The sequence below is a fragment of the Brachypodium distachyon genome, chromosome 4 (genome assembly GCF_000005505.3).
Source record: "Brachypodium distachyon strain Bd21 chromosome 4, Brachypodium_distachyon_v3.0, whole genome shotgun sequence".
Taxonomy (NCBI): Eukaryota; Viridiplantae; Streptophyta; class Magnoliopsida; order Poales; family Poaceae; genus Brachypodium; species Brachypodium distachyon.
Window position 1 is genome coordinate 6,451,066 of NC_016134.3, and position 18,789 is coordinate 6,469,854.

The following is an 18,789-nucleotide window of genomic DNA, read 5'->3' on the forward strand; positions in this document are numbered from 1 at the left end:
ACTTCGTCCTCCAATGTTCAGCAACAAAAGACAAGGTTTCCAGATAAACCTCCTCCGATGACTCCTTTACAAGATTTGACCTATCAATGAATTCACCATACCATTCATAACTGACATACTGAACACCTAGAAATCGCAACACATCATCATATTCTTTGCTATCAAGATAGGCGCTCAGGATCCAAGTGCCACGTGCTGACAGACATTGTAGATCAATTCCTTGCTTCTGGGCCAAGTTCAGAACTCTCCAGAATGAACTATCTAGCCGACGGACCTCACTGGGCTTGCAAAAGACCTTCTGTGTAGGACAAGACTCACAAGGCATTATATCCTCAGCTGCAACTTTGTTTTTTATTGATAGCCTGACTGGATCAAAAACAGAAAGGGAAGAAGCGTGTATTGGCAGAAACCTGAAAATTGGTGCAAGTGCAAACAATGGGGCATCATTGGACGATTTCAAGAGTGCTGCAAAAGCATTGACGAACACAGAAGGATCCCCAGATTCCATTGGCTGTCAAATAAAATAGACTCTCGAGATGAAGCAAGAAGAAAATCTGCTTGGATAATGAAGGGAAAATTAGTCACCATCTCCGTAGGCAAGTATGCATACACACCAGGTGATCGCACTCCTCTGCTTAATCTCTGTCCATGAGGAAATGCCAAGTTAATCACCCATTGATCCACTTCCACTCTTTTCTTAACTCTACATTCTGGTTTGACTGCAAACTTCTGCTTCCACATATAGTAAGTGCACTCCTCTTCCTGCCCATCACCATTTTCTTGCATAGCAAGATGCAGAGTGTAAGATTCTGCATTTATTTCCTTCCTTGTCTTATAGTCAACTTCACTTGAGATGGATATCTGGCTGAGTTTACTTGCCTTGGGATCATCATTTATTTCCCTAACAGACAGCTGTCTAATTTTTGAAAGAAACAGAAGGATTTCAGGATGTGTGTTAGATAGCTCTTTCTTCACAGCTAGTATCTTGTCATTCTTCAGGGGCAAGATAATAGTAGTCATAGGAAGGCTCTTAGAATAGCCATAGACTGCTTGTATGTCACCAATACTTGGCTTCTCGTCAACCCATTCAGGAACAATGTATCCTATCTCACAATCTGCTGATGGTTCTTCGTTAAATTTTATCTGATGTCCATTGCTGAAGATATGTGGCTGACTGGATACCAGAAATACACTTTTGAATCCAATACCTGAATTGAGGTAAAATATCATTATCTACAGAGAAAAAAAAACTATAACTGCAACATAAAGCAACAGATTGTGAAAGTCTACACGCGACATTAAATAACAAGCAGAGTAATTTGTGGCATCATGAGTAATTTTGTAATTGGCGCAAGGTACTACTGCATGAATTACAACAAGTTATGAGAACAGTCTTAAGACCAACCATATAGAGAAAACAATGAACCTCTTTTCATATGATTACATTCTAATGGGAACCAAAAATTTAATCGCATATGCCAAAAATAATACTAATTCGAATTACCAAACACATCAAAATTGAACACTCATGATCATTTATCCCGCCATCGAACATGCTTGCATACTTGTTTAAACCAGAAGAAAGTAATCTATGCAGCATGCATACAGCCATCATAAATCAGAAGTTAATACCCAACAAAGGGGCTACCTTTTTCACCAATGTAACCAAGATGCCTGTTTCCTTTCTTGGTTGATTTTCCAATCCTACAAATGGATTCAATGTTTGCTGCAGAAAAGCCCCTCTCATTGTTGAAGACGAGAAGTGTTGAATTAGCTCCTGTGGCAGTGATGTCTTTTCTGATGATGACAAAGTCTAGTGTTGGTGCCACGTCCACCGGATAGTCATTGTCCTCCGCATTCTACCAAAAGTTCAGCTCATTAGACCATGCGAAAATTGTTGGCATAATAAAGTGAGGAGGTGTCCTTTAGTTAACTCATCTTCCTATAACAGTATGATACTTTTGAAACTTTATTTGCATAATATGGCTCCTAAATTCATAGTTTTGCAGCAGTCTAACCACCACTTTAATCTGTCTAAATTAACAGTTACATCTTATTTAAGGCACTTAATTGTCCTTTGTCCATATTCTCATCATGTGATTGTGATAATATGTTCATATATGTACGAGACACAGGTTGATGTATATATCCAATGTCAGAATTGGAGTAGGTTACTCATACTGTGCTATTGCAGGATTTGTGGTTACTGGTGAAAAGCCATACTAGCATTAGTGATAATGATTATACCCTACTGTCGTTAAACTGTACATAACTGAAAAGTCTGAAATTACTGAACAGTAAAGTCACTGGCAGCATTGTGGTTTGTACAGATATAAAGTCACATGTAAGGATGCAAGCAGAACGCTGCACCAACCTGATCCATTCGTTAATCAGGAAAATCAACTCTCAGTTTGGTTTGATACAACTAGTGCATTTTGTACTGGCTAGCTCAGTTTAGTGGGCTTCGCATACGCGCCGCTTGCATCCATACTCTATGAGGCTTGAACCTATTATTTTCAGCTTGTGTGCAGCAACTTTGTAATAAGATATTTGCTATGTGCTTCTACTCATGCAGAGGCCATGAGAGCATTCCCTTCCATTAACCAAAGAACATATAAAAAAACTATTTTCTATCTACTTTGTCTACAAGATCATTATAGTCCGTGTACTTCTAAAAGAACCATCTTCGCTTAGGATGGCATCAGGCCCATTTCCCTTTGCAACAGAAAATTCCTCTATTGCAGGACTTCCGTTCACATAGAGTGGTATAATGAGCAATTTGCTAAACACATCCAGGTTTAGTAAAACCTGATTGGGATAGCAAGTCTTGATTGCAAATCATACCCTCTAAGGTAACCCAGTGAGTCTAGTCAACGGGTCTAAGATTTTACATCCAACTGCCAGTGCGAGCCGGGTCTAGCAGTGGCAGCTTACATACTATGCTGTGGAATATTGCATCATGACAAACAGACCAAACTTTCTGAAACAACCAATAACAACCCTACACGACGTAAATCACCACTGCATTAATACACCTTCCATATTTTGTGAACACCCCAAGAAGGCTGATAAGCTAGTACAGCAATTTTGGCCACGGATTCAGCGCACAAAGCAATATACTACTCATTTCTTCCTCCCAAGGAAGTTTATCCATCCCCCAAGGAAGTTTATCCAACATCCCTGACAACCAAACAAATATTACATGTCCTTCCTAGGGAATCTCCTCATTTCTTATCTCCAGCTGGTAGCGGACAACCTTTAGCTCTATTCAAGCTAGGTGCAAAAGTAGCCAGTAGCAATATCTCAGAGACAAGAAAACATCCATAAATAAGTAAAAATAACCTCAAACCCTAAACTGGATGTTCTCAAAACCCTCTACATATAACATACTTTAGTTTGCCAGCAAGAAAATCTCTGTTTCGAGTAGTACAAAAATAACCTAAGAGGCAATTCGTCGAACACGTCCTGGGCAGCACGAAACGATCACTCATTTTGCTAGGCAACGCCATGACTGCTCCTCAAATCAAGACAACCCAGGCAAAACAGCGACTGATTGGAGTAGTAAAAGGAAGACTCTGCAACGCCTTCGAACTTCGAAGATAGACGCGAAATAATGTGTCTAATCAGATAAGGAAGAGAAACCGAACCACTCAGGAGTCAGGAGATGCAGGTGGTTTGATGGATCTTGCAGGAGACGCGATCTTTCTCGACGAGCGTGGTGTTTCGCAGGGTGGAGAAATGCGTGCTTGGATTATCGCGAGGCATGTGCCATGGCTGAGAGAACGAGGGCAGACGCCACGATTTAGCTTCTTCTTAGTCTTCTTGCTGCGAGGCGGCTGGGATGGGACTACTCATGTTTTTGGCTGTCAACCGTAGATGAACCAATCGATGGTTCCTATTTGTCCCTACGACGAAGGGAGACGTCGTCGGCTAGATTTAAATCCAACTTTTTCGTAGTATAAACTTTGGATATATTCTACTTCCTCTATAAATCCACAAATCCACCTAACTTATTTCTGAACCGAGGAAGTATATATTATATTTTTCATCGAATTGTAGATAGCACTACAATTTTCTTTTTCTACTATGATTTTACCTCATTTTTTTCACCTTTGCTTCTCAACCATATTCTCCCACTTCGGATATCCGTTGTATAAGCAGTTTCGGGAAATCTAGTGCTCTGTGTTGGCAATGCAAAAAGCACATTTGAAGAGCCCTTTTTTTTTTGAGAATCATCATTCGAAGAGCCTTGACAGTACAGTATGCGAAGAGAAAAGAGACGGACCTGGATGAGTTCCATGAGGAAGTGGACGTCCTTGGAATAGAGCTCCTGCGAGAGGTAGGTGACCGCCTGGTGGATGTCGTCCGCCAGCGGGTTCCTCTCCTCCCTCCCGATGTAGAACCGCTCACGCCGGATCCTCTCCACGTGCTCCCTCGCCGATGCCATTGCTCGATCGATCTCTATGCTTGACTGGCTACTCGATCAAGTCGCCTCACGCTCTACCTGGCTGCCCTGCCATGCGCGGCAGATGAGATCTATCGATTGAACTTGGAGACGGCCGGCCTTTCGGTTCCAGTGACCCTTCTTGATTATGTGTTGTAGACTTGTAGTGCGCACGGCTGGGTGAGAAGACGAACTTAACCGCCGCGCGCGCTTGTGCGGCGCCCGTTGCTCTTCCGGCAATCTTTTTTTTTTTTTGCGCTCTGCTCTTCATTCATTAGCGTCTGTGGGCTGTGGCTGAACTCTGTTCTGGGCCTCTTGCTGGTTCGAGCGTGGGCTTGCTTTCTGCAGCAATGGGCCAAGTGGGCTGCGGACGCATAATCGCTCTCCAGTCTCCTCAGCACCAGCGTGCAGCGGTCAGGATTTTGCTTAATATCAAGTTTCAGTGAATATAGTAAGATTTTCATTAACCTTTTTCTTAAAATGAGGTTGCATTATTGAACAGATCGTTTACATGCAACATCCCCAGCCATGACACTCTGCACCGTTGAGTTTGCCTAAATATCAGTCACATGAAGACGCACACGCGAGGATCACCAGATTATGGCCAAAGACACCTGTCATGTCTTGTCTTTTTTCTGTTATAAATCTCTTGATACAACCAGCACCGTGTACATGTATATTTATACATGGACGTGGCTAGCAAACCAACCACCAGAACCAAGTCCGACTAGGACTCTGACATTGGCCTACTCCGACTCTAACCAGTACTCTTCGGACTAGACAAGATTAATTCCTAACATGCACGCAGGCAGGAACGTCATCACGCAGCACCCCATTACAAGCATTTACACGGCTAAAAGCTGCTAAACCGTGCTAAAGTATTTGCTGTTTAAGGCATAATACTTGTGTTAATGCAGGTACCTAACACTGCTACGAGTTGTCCAACAACTTTCAGACACTACCTTCATGCAATCGTACACATCAATCAGCAGAAAGCTTTGGCTACAAACAATGGAACAGAGAGACAAGCGTAGCATCCGGTTCCAGTTTGACAGGATGTAGCTGCTTCTCTTCTATCAACCAATCTGGGACTGCATCATTTGCTGAAGATGTTTCCGCAAGTTGCTTTTCTTCTTTCAGCCAATGTGCCACTGTATCCAGGCGTACCTTATCGTGGTTCCCATGCGGAGCTGTTGGTGTATCGATTGGTGCTGGGCTGCTGTTTACATGAGGTATGTCCTTGACAACAACTTGTTCGTCGTTGGCACTAGAGGACTGCGCACCAACATCTGCAGGAGCACTTGCCTGCATGTGTGTATTGGAACCAATAGTAGTATCGAGCAAAGCTTTAATTGCTGTTGATCGAGCAGCATCGAGCTTCTGAATTCTTAGCTTCATCTCGTTTATACATTGATCACGGTCAACCTGGTATTGCTGCTCGATCATCCTCAGCTGAAAATTATAAATACAACCACCATATTTAGTTCTCACAATCAGTGCACACGTGCAATTTTATTTGCAAAATCACGAACTATAGGTCAGGTCCATATACCTGCTGCTCTTTGTCGTCTTGCCTAACGTGATTACTACATCTTGTCACTTCAATGCCAGGGTCTGCTTGAGATAACTGCAGCTGTTGGCTACCTTGTTCGATCACAGGTTCATGTCGTAAGGACGACCGCACCTGGGAAAGATCTGCACTATATAAAGCTCCAAGTTCTTCCAGAGATTTGTATTGCACCTGGTGTAAGATTGCAGACAATCCCAAAAAATAACAAAACCAAAACCTGGTGGCCTCAGATTTACTACTATAGCAAGGTGAGTACAAACTGAAAATTTATTACATGCTCTATTACTTGTAAACTGTTTGCTCGTACCACTGTAAATAATACCTGGAAGCAGCTAAAGCTCATACTAGAAGCAACAACACATAGAACGGAGACTCTACTGGTAAAAAACACCTCTGAATCATGCAAACATCACTAACTGAAATGCAAAAAGGAATAAAGGCCACATTCCTTTACGATTAGGAAGTACACCAGAACGGCAAAACTAAACCAGAGGAAAGACATGATCGAGGATTTTATAAGTAAATAGTCTTCATATTTTGCAGTATGAATTAAGACCAGGTTGCTGATTGGCATGTGGGTGACCTTCTCAAATGATCCGGACTACAGCAATATGAATTAAAAATAAAGGATTTTCACCTGCTGCCTGGTGTGAATGGAATCCAGTTGTTCCAATAGCTCCGTAGTGCAGAATGCGTACGCGGGAACCCAGGTTGAACTCCCAGTGAAGGTGATTTTAGAAGATTAAGGTATATGAGCTGTGTGGAAACATTCATAGTAGAATATTGGTTAGCGAAAGAACAAATATGTTAATTTTGCGGAAGGCAAGGCACTAATTGTAATCATTATTTAAGTAATATATGATTTTACTGGTGAACTTACAAGCAGAATGTGTACACATCCGTGAACAAATATATTTGTTGCGTTAGACTCATTGTACTCCCGGATACCTTGTATAAGGTAATCAGCAACATACTCACACCAGTTCATTCCAAGCAACTTCTTCCATGTTGTTTAAACATTCCAAATAGTTCCGGTTGATAAGATGACTGCTCGTCGGAGCAAGATAGATACAAAAGACAACAAGAAGAAATGTTCTCTGGAACTTTTGTTGAACATGACACGCAATGAGGTCGTCGATGACCAAGTGCAGTGCTTTCCCACGACCACCTTTATCATCTCTGAATTCTCTTTGCTCAGCATTAGGGTTCAACACTTTTGTCTTCCCCGCAACAGTGAATAGAGGCGCTGTAACTGGGATATCGCCGGCGGGAAGTGCAAGAAGCTTCTGTATTAATGGTTTTATTGGAATTGACATTCCATGAAACCCAAGTGCTCCAGTATGATAATTAAATTTGTTGATCAACCACAGTGTCAAACGCTTGGGCAGCTTGCAGTTACGTATGTCCAATAAGGCACCAAAGCCACAGTCACGAATCCACTGGCATTGATCCGGAGACAACCGATCAATCAAGGATTTCAGCATTACAACTGAACATTTGAATCCAACATTCTGAATTGAACAGATAGGACCAATTGAGTAATTATTGAACCTTCAATTCTAAGACAGTAATGGAAAATTTGTGTACATACAGTCACTGTTGAGGAACATTACTTGCTTCGGTTTTGCATCTTTCGAAACCTTCTTCCTTTTGTTGCGCTGAACCTCCACAGTGTGGCCATCATTAATATCATAAATAGCTTTATCCTGGGGTGATGATTTCTCCCGTTTAATACGAGGAGACGTACGGTTCAGAGGTGCTTCATTGGTTTCAGATTCTTCCATTCTGGTTTGCGCTGCTTGAGTGGATAAAACTCATATTATAGAGGAGCTAACTTGGAGAAATTTTAGTGATAATCCATGTCAGCAAAGTAATTGCCCTAACTCAGTCTAATATAAGAATTGAAACAACAACCTAAAAGATCATCTTCTTCTGGGCAGTAGATTGTAGCAGCGATACCTAAACAAACCAGCCATGCACTTCTCAGCACTAAGTATAATAGCAATGAAATTATTGATTCGGCAAAATCCAACTGTAAGAATAGACAGTACTTACCAAAATGAAACTGCCGGACAATTAATCCTACCGAACAGCAACCCACTTATGCCTTGTTTGGCACTAGTGTATTTTTTATTCACTGGTGTCTTGGTATTTGAGGAGATTTGGTGTTCACCTAAATACCTAACACTCCCCAAAACCCAAAACACTAGTGTTTTCTACACTAGTATGACAAGTGTTTTTAATTGATACAAAAATGAGATGTTTTGTGGGGGATAACTAGGGATAATCCCCTCTAATCCCTCCCTACCAAAAAAACATTTGGGGTTTCTAGCGTTTTCCAATTTGGGGTGGATAATAACTTAGAAACACTACAAAAAACACTAAACAATTCCTTAGGCCTTGTTTGGTGTTCGTGTATTTTTTAGCCAATAGTGTTTTGGTATAACCCAAAACACTAGTGTTTTTTTTAACTTGGTACAAAAATGGAGTGTTTTGTGGGAGAACTAGGGATAATCCTCTCTAATTCTTTCGTACCAAACAACCATTTGGTGTTTATAGTGTTTTCCAATTTGGAGTGGATAATACCCTTAAAAATACCAAAAAAACACCGGTGCCGAATAAGGCCCAGTGATTTTGCAGGATCCCACATTCCCACTATAACCAGCAGGAAGAAAAACACGTTCTTATGAAACAATTAACAGATCCGATACAACAAACAAAAGTTGGGGGCGATTGAAACGAAATAAACAAATCCAGCCAAAAAAGCACCTCGGGTAGCAACCGCCGCTGAAGCCCGCCGCCGACAATGCAGACGCTGAGAACTGCGGCGGTGAAAACGGCAGACCAAATTCGGCAGGGTACAATGAACGAGCTCAACTGCGGTGGCACAAGATTGGGCGACGGCGTCGAACAGAACGCCGCAGCAGAGGGAGGAAGGAGAAGCGTCGTCGCGAAGTTGGTAGGGTCGAGGGGAAAAACAACGCGGCGGCGGCGGAAGGAGGAAGGAGAAGCGTCGTGGCTTAGGGTGCCAGAGCAAAGACGATGGGAACGTTCAGGCTCCGGTCAGGGAACGCGCAGCGCGGCGTCGCCATCAGTTGCAGCGGCGCCGGCGGCTTCGTCTCGTCCCTGGCGAGTGGCGGCGGCGCTTGCGCTGTGGGTACTGTAACTCGCAAGATAAGGGGAATAATACAGCGCTCCGGGTTTTTTCCGAACAGTTGATACGGAGGCACAGATATTCCGGTGATCACGCTACTGAATGACGATTTTGCATTTAAACTAGCGTTTGCCCCTGCGTTGCCACGGCATTTTTAATACGCTCGTGGCAGACGCACGCTACTTTGAAAGATGGTCTCAGGCATCATGCCGTCGGACTCTGCCGAACTGAATGATTGTGTCATGGTTTTTTCTGCCCTTGCTCTCCCTACACATCAAGGCATTTCAGAGTCCATTCTGTTAATTTATCTATCTTTACACTTGCTTCTGTCTGCCTTCAATATCTCATAACCATGGGATTCTTGAAGTCGTTCATGCAACTTGAAAATTGATCATAGTTGTCATGGTAGAACCATATTGTATACAAGCTGTAAAGGTCAACTGAAATTATCGGATTTGTCATGACTACTGTAAATGCAAAGCACATAATTCATGTGAGTATGTAACGGACAAAACCATTCTGATAATTGAATATTTTTAGTATTGCCTTCGGCTCAAGGTCTAGCATTCGGCAAAAAAAAAATACCACACTAAATTACCAATGTTCATTCAGATCATTATATAAGGCAGATACGGTACCCCATATACCAAATGGAGTATTAGAGAAGGACATTCTGGACATTTTATTGGGAAAGTCCAGAATGCCCTTCTCTCATACTCCCATATACCAAATGGAGTATTAGAGAAGGGCATTCTGGACTTTCCCAATAAAATTCACCTTGGGTAACATCCAATGCTTGCTTATGGAGTAAGTTGAAAAGGTCACAACCTTTTTCGATAGCTTCATAAATTTATCAACATATCATGAGATGTGCATTATACCTGCACGCATAAACCCATTTTTAACTTCTATGCGGCAAAGATATACAGTTCTAAATCCATGCTCTTCACAAAAATAAATTTACCTGAATAGCATGAAAACATCTCGACCCACTCAGCGATGGAGCAACTGAAACTGTTACGGCTGATTCTGAAGGTCCTGACTGAATTTTATCTTCTACCTTTGACCTTGACAAACTTTTGATATCCAGGACATTTTTTTAGATATTCAAAAAGAGCTCAACATGAATCAAACATGCAGCAAACAACCAATTTGATGTAAACAAAAAGATGCAGAAAAGCAAGATGACGGTACTACTAAGCACCCAAACATTAGGAAAGCAACAAAAGGTAAAACCTACAATTGGAATAGGGAAATCACTCACCTTATGGACATGGAGTAATGCAAGCTTTCCATTGTCACTCTGCATACTGAATCTAGATCATCGCTGCTTTTGCATAGAGGTGGATTTGTGCCATGTGTTCATGTCCCGTAGCAATCATTGTTCGGATCGGGGAAGCATTGTGTGCCCAGCGCACGCGCCGGCAGGGCGGCCACCATCCTCGCCCATGCTGACTGCCACCTAGCACACGTGCCTCTCCGTGTCGGCATGGCCGCCGCCTCCCTCTACCCCGCTTGCCGCCTCCTAGGCCCTAGCACATGCGTCGGCCGCCTCCTTCCTCCCAGCAAACGCCGACGGGGCAGCGCGCCGCCCTCCTCGGTCGCGCCAGCTGCCTCCCCGCACTAGCCGCGCCGGCCGCCGCCTCTCAGCACACGGTCCCACTCCACCCTCCTCGCACATGCCTTCAGGCCGTGTGCGCCGCTCTTCTCCAAGCCCGCGCCGGCCACTGCCCTCATCCCAGCCCGCGCCGACTGTCCGCCTTTGTTCCCGTTGCGTCCCTGGAACCACTGTCCTCCTCCCAGGTCGCGGTCACCGCTTTGCTCCTGCCATCGGTGAGGTTGAAGAGGGTGGCGGTGCAGCCAAACCTTAGGCGATGCTTATTTCGATCCGTTCGCATTTTTTTAGGCAGTTTCGATCCGTTCGTGTGCGTGCGGGTCAGAGAGAAGGAGGAAAACATGTTTGGGACTTTGGGCTGGGCCATTAAGGGTTGCGGTCTTTTGTTGGCCCAGGCGTGCGAGGGTGTGGGACAAGAGTTCGACAAACAACGAAAAAGAAAGGTGAACGAAACGGCCCGTATTTTTTAAATAGACATAGATATGGCCTATTTAAAACAGTAAAACACGAAAACTGGGCCTCCTGCTCATTCGATAGTTCGCGCACACGAGCGTGGGCTTGCTTCTGCAAGTCTCAACTTGTCAAGCCCAGTACTTGACGTAGCTGCTGTACTCGTTCCGCTTGTCGTAGTACCTGTCCCACAGCATGACCCCGCCGTAATTGGCCGCCTTCTGCACCTCCGGGATTACGCCGTAGTAGAGCTCCTTGGGGTACAAGTACCCGTCCTCCGTCTTCCCCGACGCCGTGAGCCCCAGGTAGATCCGGCTGCCCGGCCGGCGGTACGCCGCCGCCCACTTCCCCCACGCGTCCTCCACCCACGCGCCGCCGCTGCAGCTCGCGTCGCCGTAGAACCTCACGTGGATCCGCTCCAACGTAATCCCGGCCGCCGCCAGCGCGCGGCCTGCAGTTAACAACGCGCAGCCGGGCGTCGCCGTCAGTTGCAGCGGCTTCGTCGTCCCCGCAGGCGACTGCCGGCGCTTGGCCTGCAAGTCCTTGGCCAGAACCCCGTAGTACTCTTCCTCCTCCTTGCCGTGGTCGAGGAAGAAGTCCACGCCGTCGAGCTTTGCGTCGCCGAAGGGCCGGCGAACCCCCTTCTGGAAGCCGCTGAGGTAGGAGAACCAGAGGTGATCCGAGAGGTGGAGCGCGGACTGGTTCGTTGGGAGCGCGCCGGCGCCGCGGAGGGAGAGGGAGACGGGGACACCGGTGATTTGGCAGTGCTTGATGTCGTCCCCGATGCCGGCGAGCGGGTGGCCGCTGAGGTCGAGGTTGTAGTTGTACTTGGCGTTGTCGTGGCCGGAGACGATGTTGAGGAAGGAGACGATGACCGCGGTGTACATGCCGGAGTCGCAGGCTTCTCTGAGCGAGCCCTCGTCCTTGTGCCGGCCCCAGAACACGGTCAGCTGGCTGGTCTTCCCCGTGCCCGCGGCCCGGCGGGCGAGGAAGCTAATTTGAACGACGCAGAGAAGAGCGGCGAGGATTAGGATCGGGCGTGGCATCGCCATTTGGTCGATGATTTTCGTGTTCAGTTTTACTGCTTTTGCTTATTGGCCTCAAGATTTTGAATTAGCTGAACCTACAATATATATGGATCATACGGAGAGAATTGAGGTGTGGGAATGCAGCTAGAGATGTTGTTGCGTTTGATTTCTCGCAGTACGGTGGGCTAGTTGGCCGGCTGCTGGCATTCATGGGGAAGTTCTTCCATATATGGAAAGATGACAGCTCGATCGAGCGAGCGAGTAGTACTACTGTAGAAGACTAGCAGTGGTACGTGCAACTGAAAGCACAAGATATTCAAGCATGGCAGCAGAATTAATTAATGTAGACGACGCAAACAAACCCACAGGGCGACGTGGTGTCTTTTGTATACTTTTCCTTTGCCACACTTGGCATGTCTGCATGTGCCATGGTATGGAAGGTCGGTTTGCCGTGGGTTTGTGTACCGACCATCCGATTTGCTGCTAATTAACAGTACACAGTGGGATGAATGGTTTTTTTTTTGAGGAAAAAGGGATGAATCGTTCACCGCTCGCTTAATTAAATCTATTTTGCAAACACACCAGATCTACTAAGAATTTGCAGAGATACTCTAAGCACAACACCTCAATTAAATAAAGTACTCCCTCCGTTACTAAATACTTGTCGCTGTTTTAGTGCAATAAGAGATATGCAGTCCCGCTGCAAAGCACGGTTTCCATGCTAGCCTCGCCAAGATTGAATTAGCTAGAATTTGTACAATATGTAGATGAATATCATACAGAGAGATTAGACGTGGAAATGCAACTAGAGGATAGTGTTTGATTCCTTCTAGTGTGTCGCGCACAGTGAAGAGCATATGAGAGAGAGAGCATGCGCCATGCGGTGAGACGCATAGGCGGAACCAGGCCCAGGCTATGGCCACGGCCCGGGTCGTGGAAAACTTTTTCAGCCTGTGATAGGGAAATTTTTGGGCTTTGGTCGGGGACACAGCCCACCTCAGCCCAGTCGGACCTCCCTGGCCCGGGCCATGAAGCCGAAAAAAACACAGAGGAAATGCAGCTCGAGGTTATTTTACCGCTAATTTTTTTTAAATAATACAATTTTTTTAATTATTTTTAAAAATAATACGCGTTTTTAAATTTTTTTAAAAATAATACGGCCTCGGCCTGGGCGAGGCCGATTGGGCCCAGTCGGCCTGGCCCAAGCCGATTAGGTCCAGTCGGCCTCGTCCAGGCCGACTGCATGCCGCCCGTCTCGCCCGAGGGCCCACCCCGCGCCAGTCGGCCTGGGCCAGGCCGACTGAAGCCAGTTGGCTTCGCCCAGGCCGATTGGCCCAGTGGGTTTGGGCCAGGCCGACTGGTTTCAATTCATTTTCCCCGTCCGAAGTAATTCCATATTTTTCTTCCGATCCTTCCGGTCTTTTGAACTAAAATACTCGACAACCTGGATAAAAGTAACACGCCGAATCCGATTGGAAGTAATTAGTCTTCGCCACTAGTTCGTTGCATGATCAACGCATACACGGCCGAGGCCCATTTTTGTCTCGAATCCTTGCGGTTTTTTGAACTTAAAGACTTGACAACTTGGATAAAGAGTAACATATATCGAGAAATTGCTGGACAATTTCTGTGTCGATTCTTTGCCGTTTTTTGAACTGAAAGACTTGATATTTGGATAAATTAACATACATCGATAATGTGCTGGTTACGGAACCAAGCCACGAGTAAATTAACATACATTGGTAATACCGCAATTGGACATAATTAAAGATAGCAAATACATAAAAACACAAGCACTACTGAGTCCACTTAGGCCATTTTCCGCTCGTATCGCCACGTTCTTCTGCAGCCTTTGCCACGGCGGCCCTTTCTCTTTGCCTCTCCCTTTCTGCCTCACGAGCATCCTTGCGCCTTCGTTCCTCCTCTTGCATCTCAAGCGCTTTCTCCCTGTTTTTCCTTAGTGCTTCGTCAATCCAACGGCGTTGTTCCTCCTTATGCTCTGTCATCTCTCTCTCTTGCTCCTCTTTCTCCTGGGACGCAGCTTTTTCGGCACGCTCCTCCGCGTGGAAACGCTGCCATGCATTTCGGGACCTTGTTTTGATCTCTTCCACCGCCCAATCCGGCATCTCTGTGTCAATCCAACGATACCACATGCATAGGGGCGGAGGAGACTACAAAAAAGCCTACTGTTACAAATCTGATATGACACAAAAAACATGTTTTAGAACACCTAAATGTGCTTACCGGAGGCTTGTCGTACGACGAAACCGGGACAGGTGGTTCATACTCATAGTTCGCGCACATGAAAAACCTCATGCCCAGCTTATCTGAAAAATCTGTCACCTCCTTCACCTTGCATAGATTGCCGCACAACCCCCTGAGATGTTCTACCCCCTGAGGCAACATCGCATCTTTCATCCTCCTCGGCCTCTCGCCCTGGTCCGAGCAAGGCAAACTCATTTGGGGACACTGAAATATTGGAAAAAAGAGTAGTGGGAAGGATGCTTAGATGACTACCGGAGATGAGGTATTTATAGGCTCTCAAACTCATTCTCCCGCCACCGTTTCCCTCCTCTTTTTCCCGCCTGGTTTTCGCGCCTCCTTTTCGCGCCACCGTTTTCCGCCTCCTTTTCGCGCCACCGTTTCCTGCCTCGTTTTTGCGCCACCGTTTACCGCCTCCTTTTCCTGCCTCCTTTTACCGCCACCGTTTCCCGTTTATTTTAAGTTGTCGGTTTTAATTTCAATCTTTCTATTGCATATGTATTTAAGTCTTGCCGTTATTTATATGCAAATGTAACTTGAATAAGAATGCGAAAATTAGTAACATGTCTCTCTCATACATAGGTAGAAATATGTCTCATACATATGACCTACATCCAAATATCAGGCACGACGTCTGGGACGGCGTTCCGGGGGTGCCTGTGGCGTGGTCCAGCCATACCTATGAGGTGGCACTACGTTGCGCGGAGGAATCACGGACCCATCCTCACGATACTGTGTATCCTCCTGTGTGGGGTCTGGTGGCGGAGTACTGAACATCCAGCTGTGTTGGACAGAATAGTCCTCTCCTTGAGCGTGATCCTGCTCACTACCCCACGAGGGTTCGGACAACGACGACTGATGCCCGTAGGCTCTTGCATGTGGGAAAGTACTTAGCATTACAATTGCGTAGCAGTCACGGTAATGAACACAATAGATAGAAATATACATACCCTGTGGCTGGGTCTGTGGACGAAACTCGAAGTTCATCCTGGGACTCTCTTGGTGCTGCCACGACGAACCTCCAGCCTCAAAAGAGGGCTGATGCTGGTGCCACGCCGAACCTCCAGCCTCAAAAGAGGGCTGCTGCTGGTGCCAATAGTCGAAAGAAGACTGCGGCTGGTGCCACGACGAACCTCCGGCATGCTCAGGATGTGGTGGCCTGGGCGTCGACTGCTCTGGTAGACGTGGATGCGGGTGGTGTCTGGGGTGCGGTGCTTCCTGCTGACGTGGCCGCTGTTGGTGCGTGGAGTGACGAGGGGGCCATACGGATGCCTGGTGGTGAACGACGTCCGAAGTGCGGGTGCACGTGATAGCCGCGTAAACAGAGCGTAGCTTCTTCTCCATTCGTCTAAGCCAGGACCGGTGCGGCTCCCGTGGTAGTAGAAGTGGACCGGTCGAAAGCGAACGTCCATACGCAGCGAACTCGGCCTGTAAATCCTGTGTCAACTGAGCCTGCAATTGGCACGAAGAGTATTACATATATATGGCAAAGTATGTAACAAACACATGCATTATGTTAAGAGAAGATACTTACCGCGTGCTGTCTAGAGCCTGAAGTAGACTGGCTAGGGTACATATCTTGCAAACTCGGCTCGGCTATCTCCTGGGGGTGAGAGTGCTGAATGATGGTCAATCGGGTAGCTGTCATGTACCTCTGCAAATATCCGTTGAATAGATCGAGATCAAAGGCCGCCAATGGCCAAACCCGTGTCGTCGCAGTGTCCCACTCTGTGACGTACGACTGAACCCTCTGCAGCTACTGAGTCTGGGTCCTGGTACTTCCCTTCCTGGTAAATCTGAGATCGCAATAGAAAGTTGAACAATTAAATTATGGACACTTCTGGACGACAATCATAAATTGGAGAACTGCACATACCTGTGGACGACCTGTGGAAGTGGATCCTCCGTCGGTGGAGGAACAACCAACTGGTGTGCCCCAAACTGCCTCATGACCCTCTGCTGGGCCATCTCCTCCACGCAAACGTCGAAGATGATCTTTGATTTTGTCATCCAGTAAGCGTAATCTCTCGTGTAGACCGTGGACATCCCGCCAGGGTATCTATCCTCGATGGCGTCCTGTGTGTACGGCTCCCAGACAACCGCCTCAGAGTGCAACACGTCGAACTGCTCGTTGAATGATGGGTAGCAATTCCTGACCCGATCGTGTGCAAAGCGTCTCTGTAAAAAAAAGAATTTAGCTTCATTCATGGTTTATGTAAACTAATGTATGAATTTCACATTCGACATACCTTGCTACGTGTCCAAATTGTCGCGAAAGTAGGCAGGTCGATGTGTTCTAAGTCAAACAACTCCTGCTCAGGGTTAGGGTGATCACCCGTAACGTCTGGTCGGCCGATAGAAAACCTGTCCCATGACCAGAGCTGCAACAATAAAGGACATCCAAGCAGGGCTGACTTGGGCGACGCAAGTTGGCAAGCGTTGCACATACCTCGGTACGTAGCAGCTAAGACGGCCGAACCCCAACTCCTCTGTGTGATGTCGTCACCACAAGTTGCATTCGCGATCTCCACTGCAATAGAGATGTAGCGTGCGCTAATGGTGGTGACGTGGTTCTCGGTGAACATCACCTTCCCGAGAAGCCACATTATATATGCCTCAAGGCTCCGAGTGATCTGAGGCTCAGTCATTTGGGTCTCTGGATACCCAAACTTCTGAATCTGCATGCAACAAAAACCAAGTGTTAGTAAACCCATGCGCGTGACAAGGGGCTCGACACTCGCAGGATGCGCCACCAATCGAGCAGCCCGATGCTTACTCTCAGTCTCTGGAGATAGCAACGATACTCTCTCCATTTTGTGCCTGCAACATTTATAAACATAGTTAGACGTACAAATTAAAGTTAAGCATAGTTAAACCGAGAGTACATATTAAAACATAGTTGAACAAAGCGAAAAAATTAACACACAGTTCCACACATAGTACAAATTAAAACATAGGGCACAAATTAACACTTAGTTTCACGGAGTACAAAATAAAACTTAGTTCCACATAGAGTACAAATTAACACATATTTTCACGGAGTACAAATTAACACATAGTTCCACATATTGTACAAATTAAAACATAGGGTACAAATTAACACATAGTTTCACACATGCATGATAAGCCTAGTTTCTTCCTCTCCCTCGTCGTCCACGTCTGCCTCTTCCACGGGCAGTAGCTCCACCAGTACCGAAAGTTGGACAATAAGTGTCCCTGTGGCCAAAATGGTTGCATAGAAAACATTGTCGTGACGGTCCTCCGGCTTCAGATTCATCCATATCATTTCGGATGCGCCTGGACGGGCGTCTGCCTGTGCCTGTCCGCAGTAGCCCGGGGTCAGGGATGTACCGCCTTTCACCAGGGGTTACCTTGTTGAAATAGCCCTTTGCACGAAACCCTAGCATCTCACCCGTCCATGTGCTAAGCACAGACTCTTTCAGGTAATAGGGAGACACAAATGAGATTGCGTCCATCCCTAGCTGCCCGCAAGCAGCAAGTACATGTGAGCAAGGAAGGCGAAGCAACTTTGGTTTGTTGCAGGTGCACTCACACGTTGGCCACGCTTCATTTCCAATCTTCACCTCCTGTGTCCTCAATTCATTTCCAACGCCGAACTTGTCAGTTGGCAAGCGCACCTCAAATCTGTGTTCTTGATTACCGATGGCGACGACAGTATGCGACCTAGCTTTTTCCATCTTCTCATCCATGTACTTCATAATCTTTTCACAGTACGGTGTATTTGGGTTGTTCATGATATGCATTTCAGCTCTCTGGCGTCTTTCTCTGAAATACTTCACCGTGCCATGGAAAATACCCTCGACGATGGATGTAAGTGGTAAAGCCCTATTTCCCCTCAGGACAAAGTTGTATGTCTCTGCCAGGTTAGTAGTCATGACGCCGTACCTAGCGCCATGTGTGTCGTGCAGCAAAGACCACCGCTCCAGAGGCTCGTGCTCTATCCACTTCTGGAAGTTTTTAATCTGCCTCCCAACCCTTCTCCTAGTGCCGGGTGGGTCAAACCCTGGCAAGTCACAAAGCCCAACAGGTCTTTCCTCAGATGGTCTTGTTCCAACTGCTGTCTGTGCAGCCACTGCTGCTACATGTGCTGCTACTGCCGCGTTTCGTGCCGCTGTCCTCTCCCTAACATGTTTCTTCGTGAACTCATCAAGATAACCACGTATCCTAGTGTACTTCATTGTTGGTTCTGTTTGCAGAGTTTCTTGAATAGATTCATAAGTGGCTTGTTCCTGAACTGCGAGAAGA

General features: G+C 46.2%; 2 protein-coding genes and 1 long non-coding RNA gene across 12 annotated transcripts; all 3 read right to left on the reverse strand.

The window, feature by feature from the left end:
- Nucleotides 1-322: 322 nt before the first annotated feature.
- On the reverse strand, nt 323-4,447 carry LOC106866599. Of its 2 annotated transcripts, XM_024455203.1 has the most exons (3): nt 4,286-4,447; nt 1,649-1,859; nt 323-1,208 (listed from the first exon to the last, which is right to left on the reverse strand). In XM_024455203.1, exons 1-3 carry the CDS (start codon nt 4,445-4,447, stop codon nt 457-459), a joined length of 1,125 nt encoding a protein of 374 aa, XP_024310971.1. In that variant the 3' UTR covers nt 323-456. The 2 variants fall into 2 exon arrangements, 1 of the variants encoding a protein (XP_024310971.1); XR_002960472.1 differs by lacking the exons at nt 323-1,208; nt 4,286-4,447 and adding an exon at nt 3,648-3,962 and having other exon boundaries at nt 1,722-1,859.
- A 595-nt stretch (nt 4,448-5,042) lies between these two features.
- On the reverse strand, nt 5,043-9,251 carry LOC104584402. 9 transcript variants are annotated; one of them, XR_002960424.1, is made up of 5 exons: nt 8,784-9,251; nt 7,929-7,973; nt 6,895-7,809; nt 5,997-6,770; nt 5,043-5,896 (listed from the first exon to the last, which is right to left on the reverse strand). It is a non-coding gene; the product is annotated as an uncharacterized LOC104584402 (long non-coding RNA). The 9 variants fall into 9 exon arrangements; XR_002960428.1 differs by having other exon boundaries at nt 6,895-7,812; XR_002960425.1 differs by having other exon boundaries at nt 6,895-7,525; nt 7,628-7,973.
- A 2,016-nt stretch (nt 9,252-11,267) lies between these two features.
- Nucleotides 11,268-12,449, reverse strand: LOC100822054 (xylanase inhibitor protein 1). Its single transcript, XM_003576210.4, has one exon. The coding sequence runs from the start codon at nt 12,283-12,285 to the stop codon at nt 11,365-11,367; it is 921 nt and encodes a 306-aa protein (XP_003576258.1). The 5' UTR covers nt 12,286-12,449; the 3' UTR covers nt 11,268-11,364.
- Nucleotides 12,450-18,789: the final 6,340 nt, after the last annotated feature.

What these genes read in the sequence shown, in the direction of transcription:
- LOC100822054 (XM_003576210.4), bottom strand. Translation starts at nt 12,285, where the DNA reads ATGGCGATGCCACGCCCGATCCTAATCCTCGCCGCTCTTCTCTGCGTC.
- LOC106866599 (XM_024455203.1), bottom strand. Translation starts at nt 4,447, where the DNA reads ATGGCATCGGCGAGGGAGCACGTGGAGAGGATCCGGCGTGAGCGGTTC. An exon ending in TCCTCATGGAACTCATCCAG is followed by an intron (nt 1,860 to 4,285) that starts GTCCGTCTCTTT and finishes AACTTTTGGTAG; the next exon opens with AATGCGGAGGACAATGACTA. An exon ending in TGGTTACATTGGTGAAAAAG is followed by an intron (nt 1,209 to 1,648) that starts GTAGCCCCTTTG and finishes ACCTCAATTCAG; the next exon opens with GTATTGGATTCAAAAGTGTA.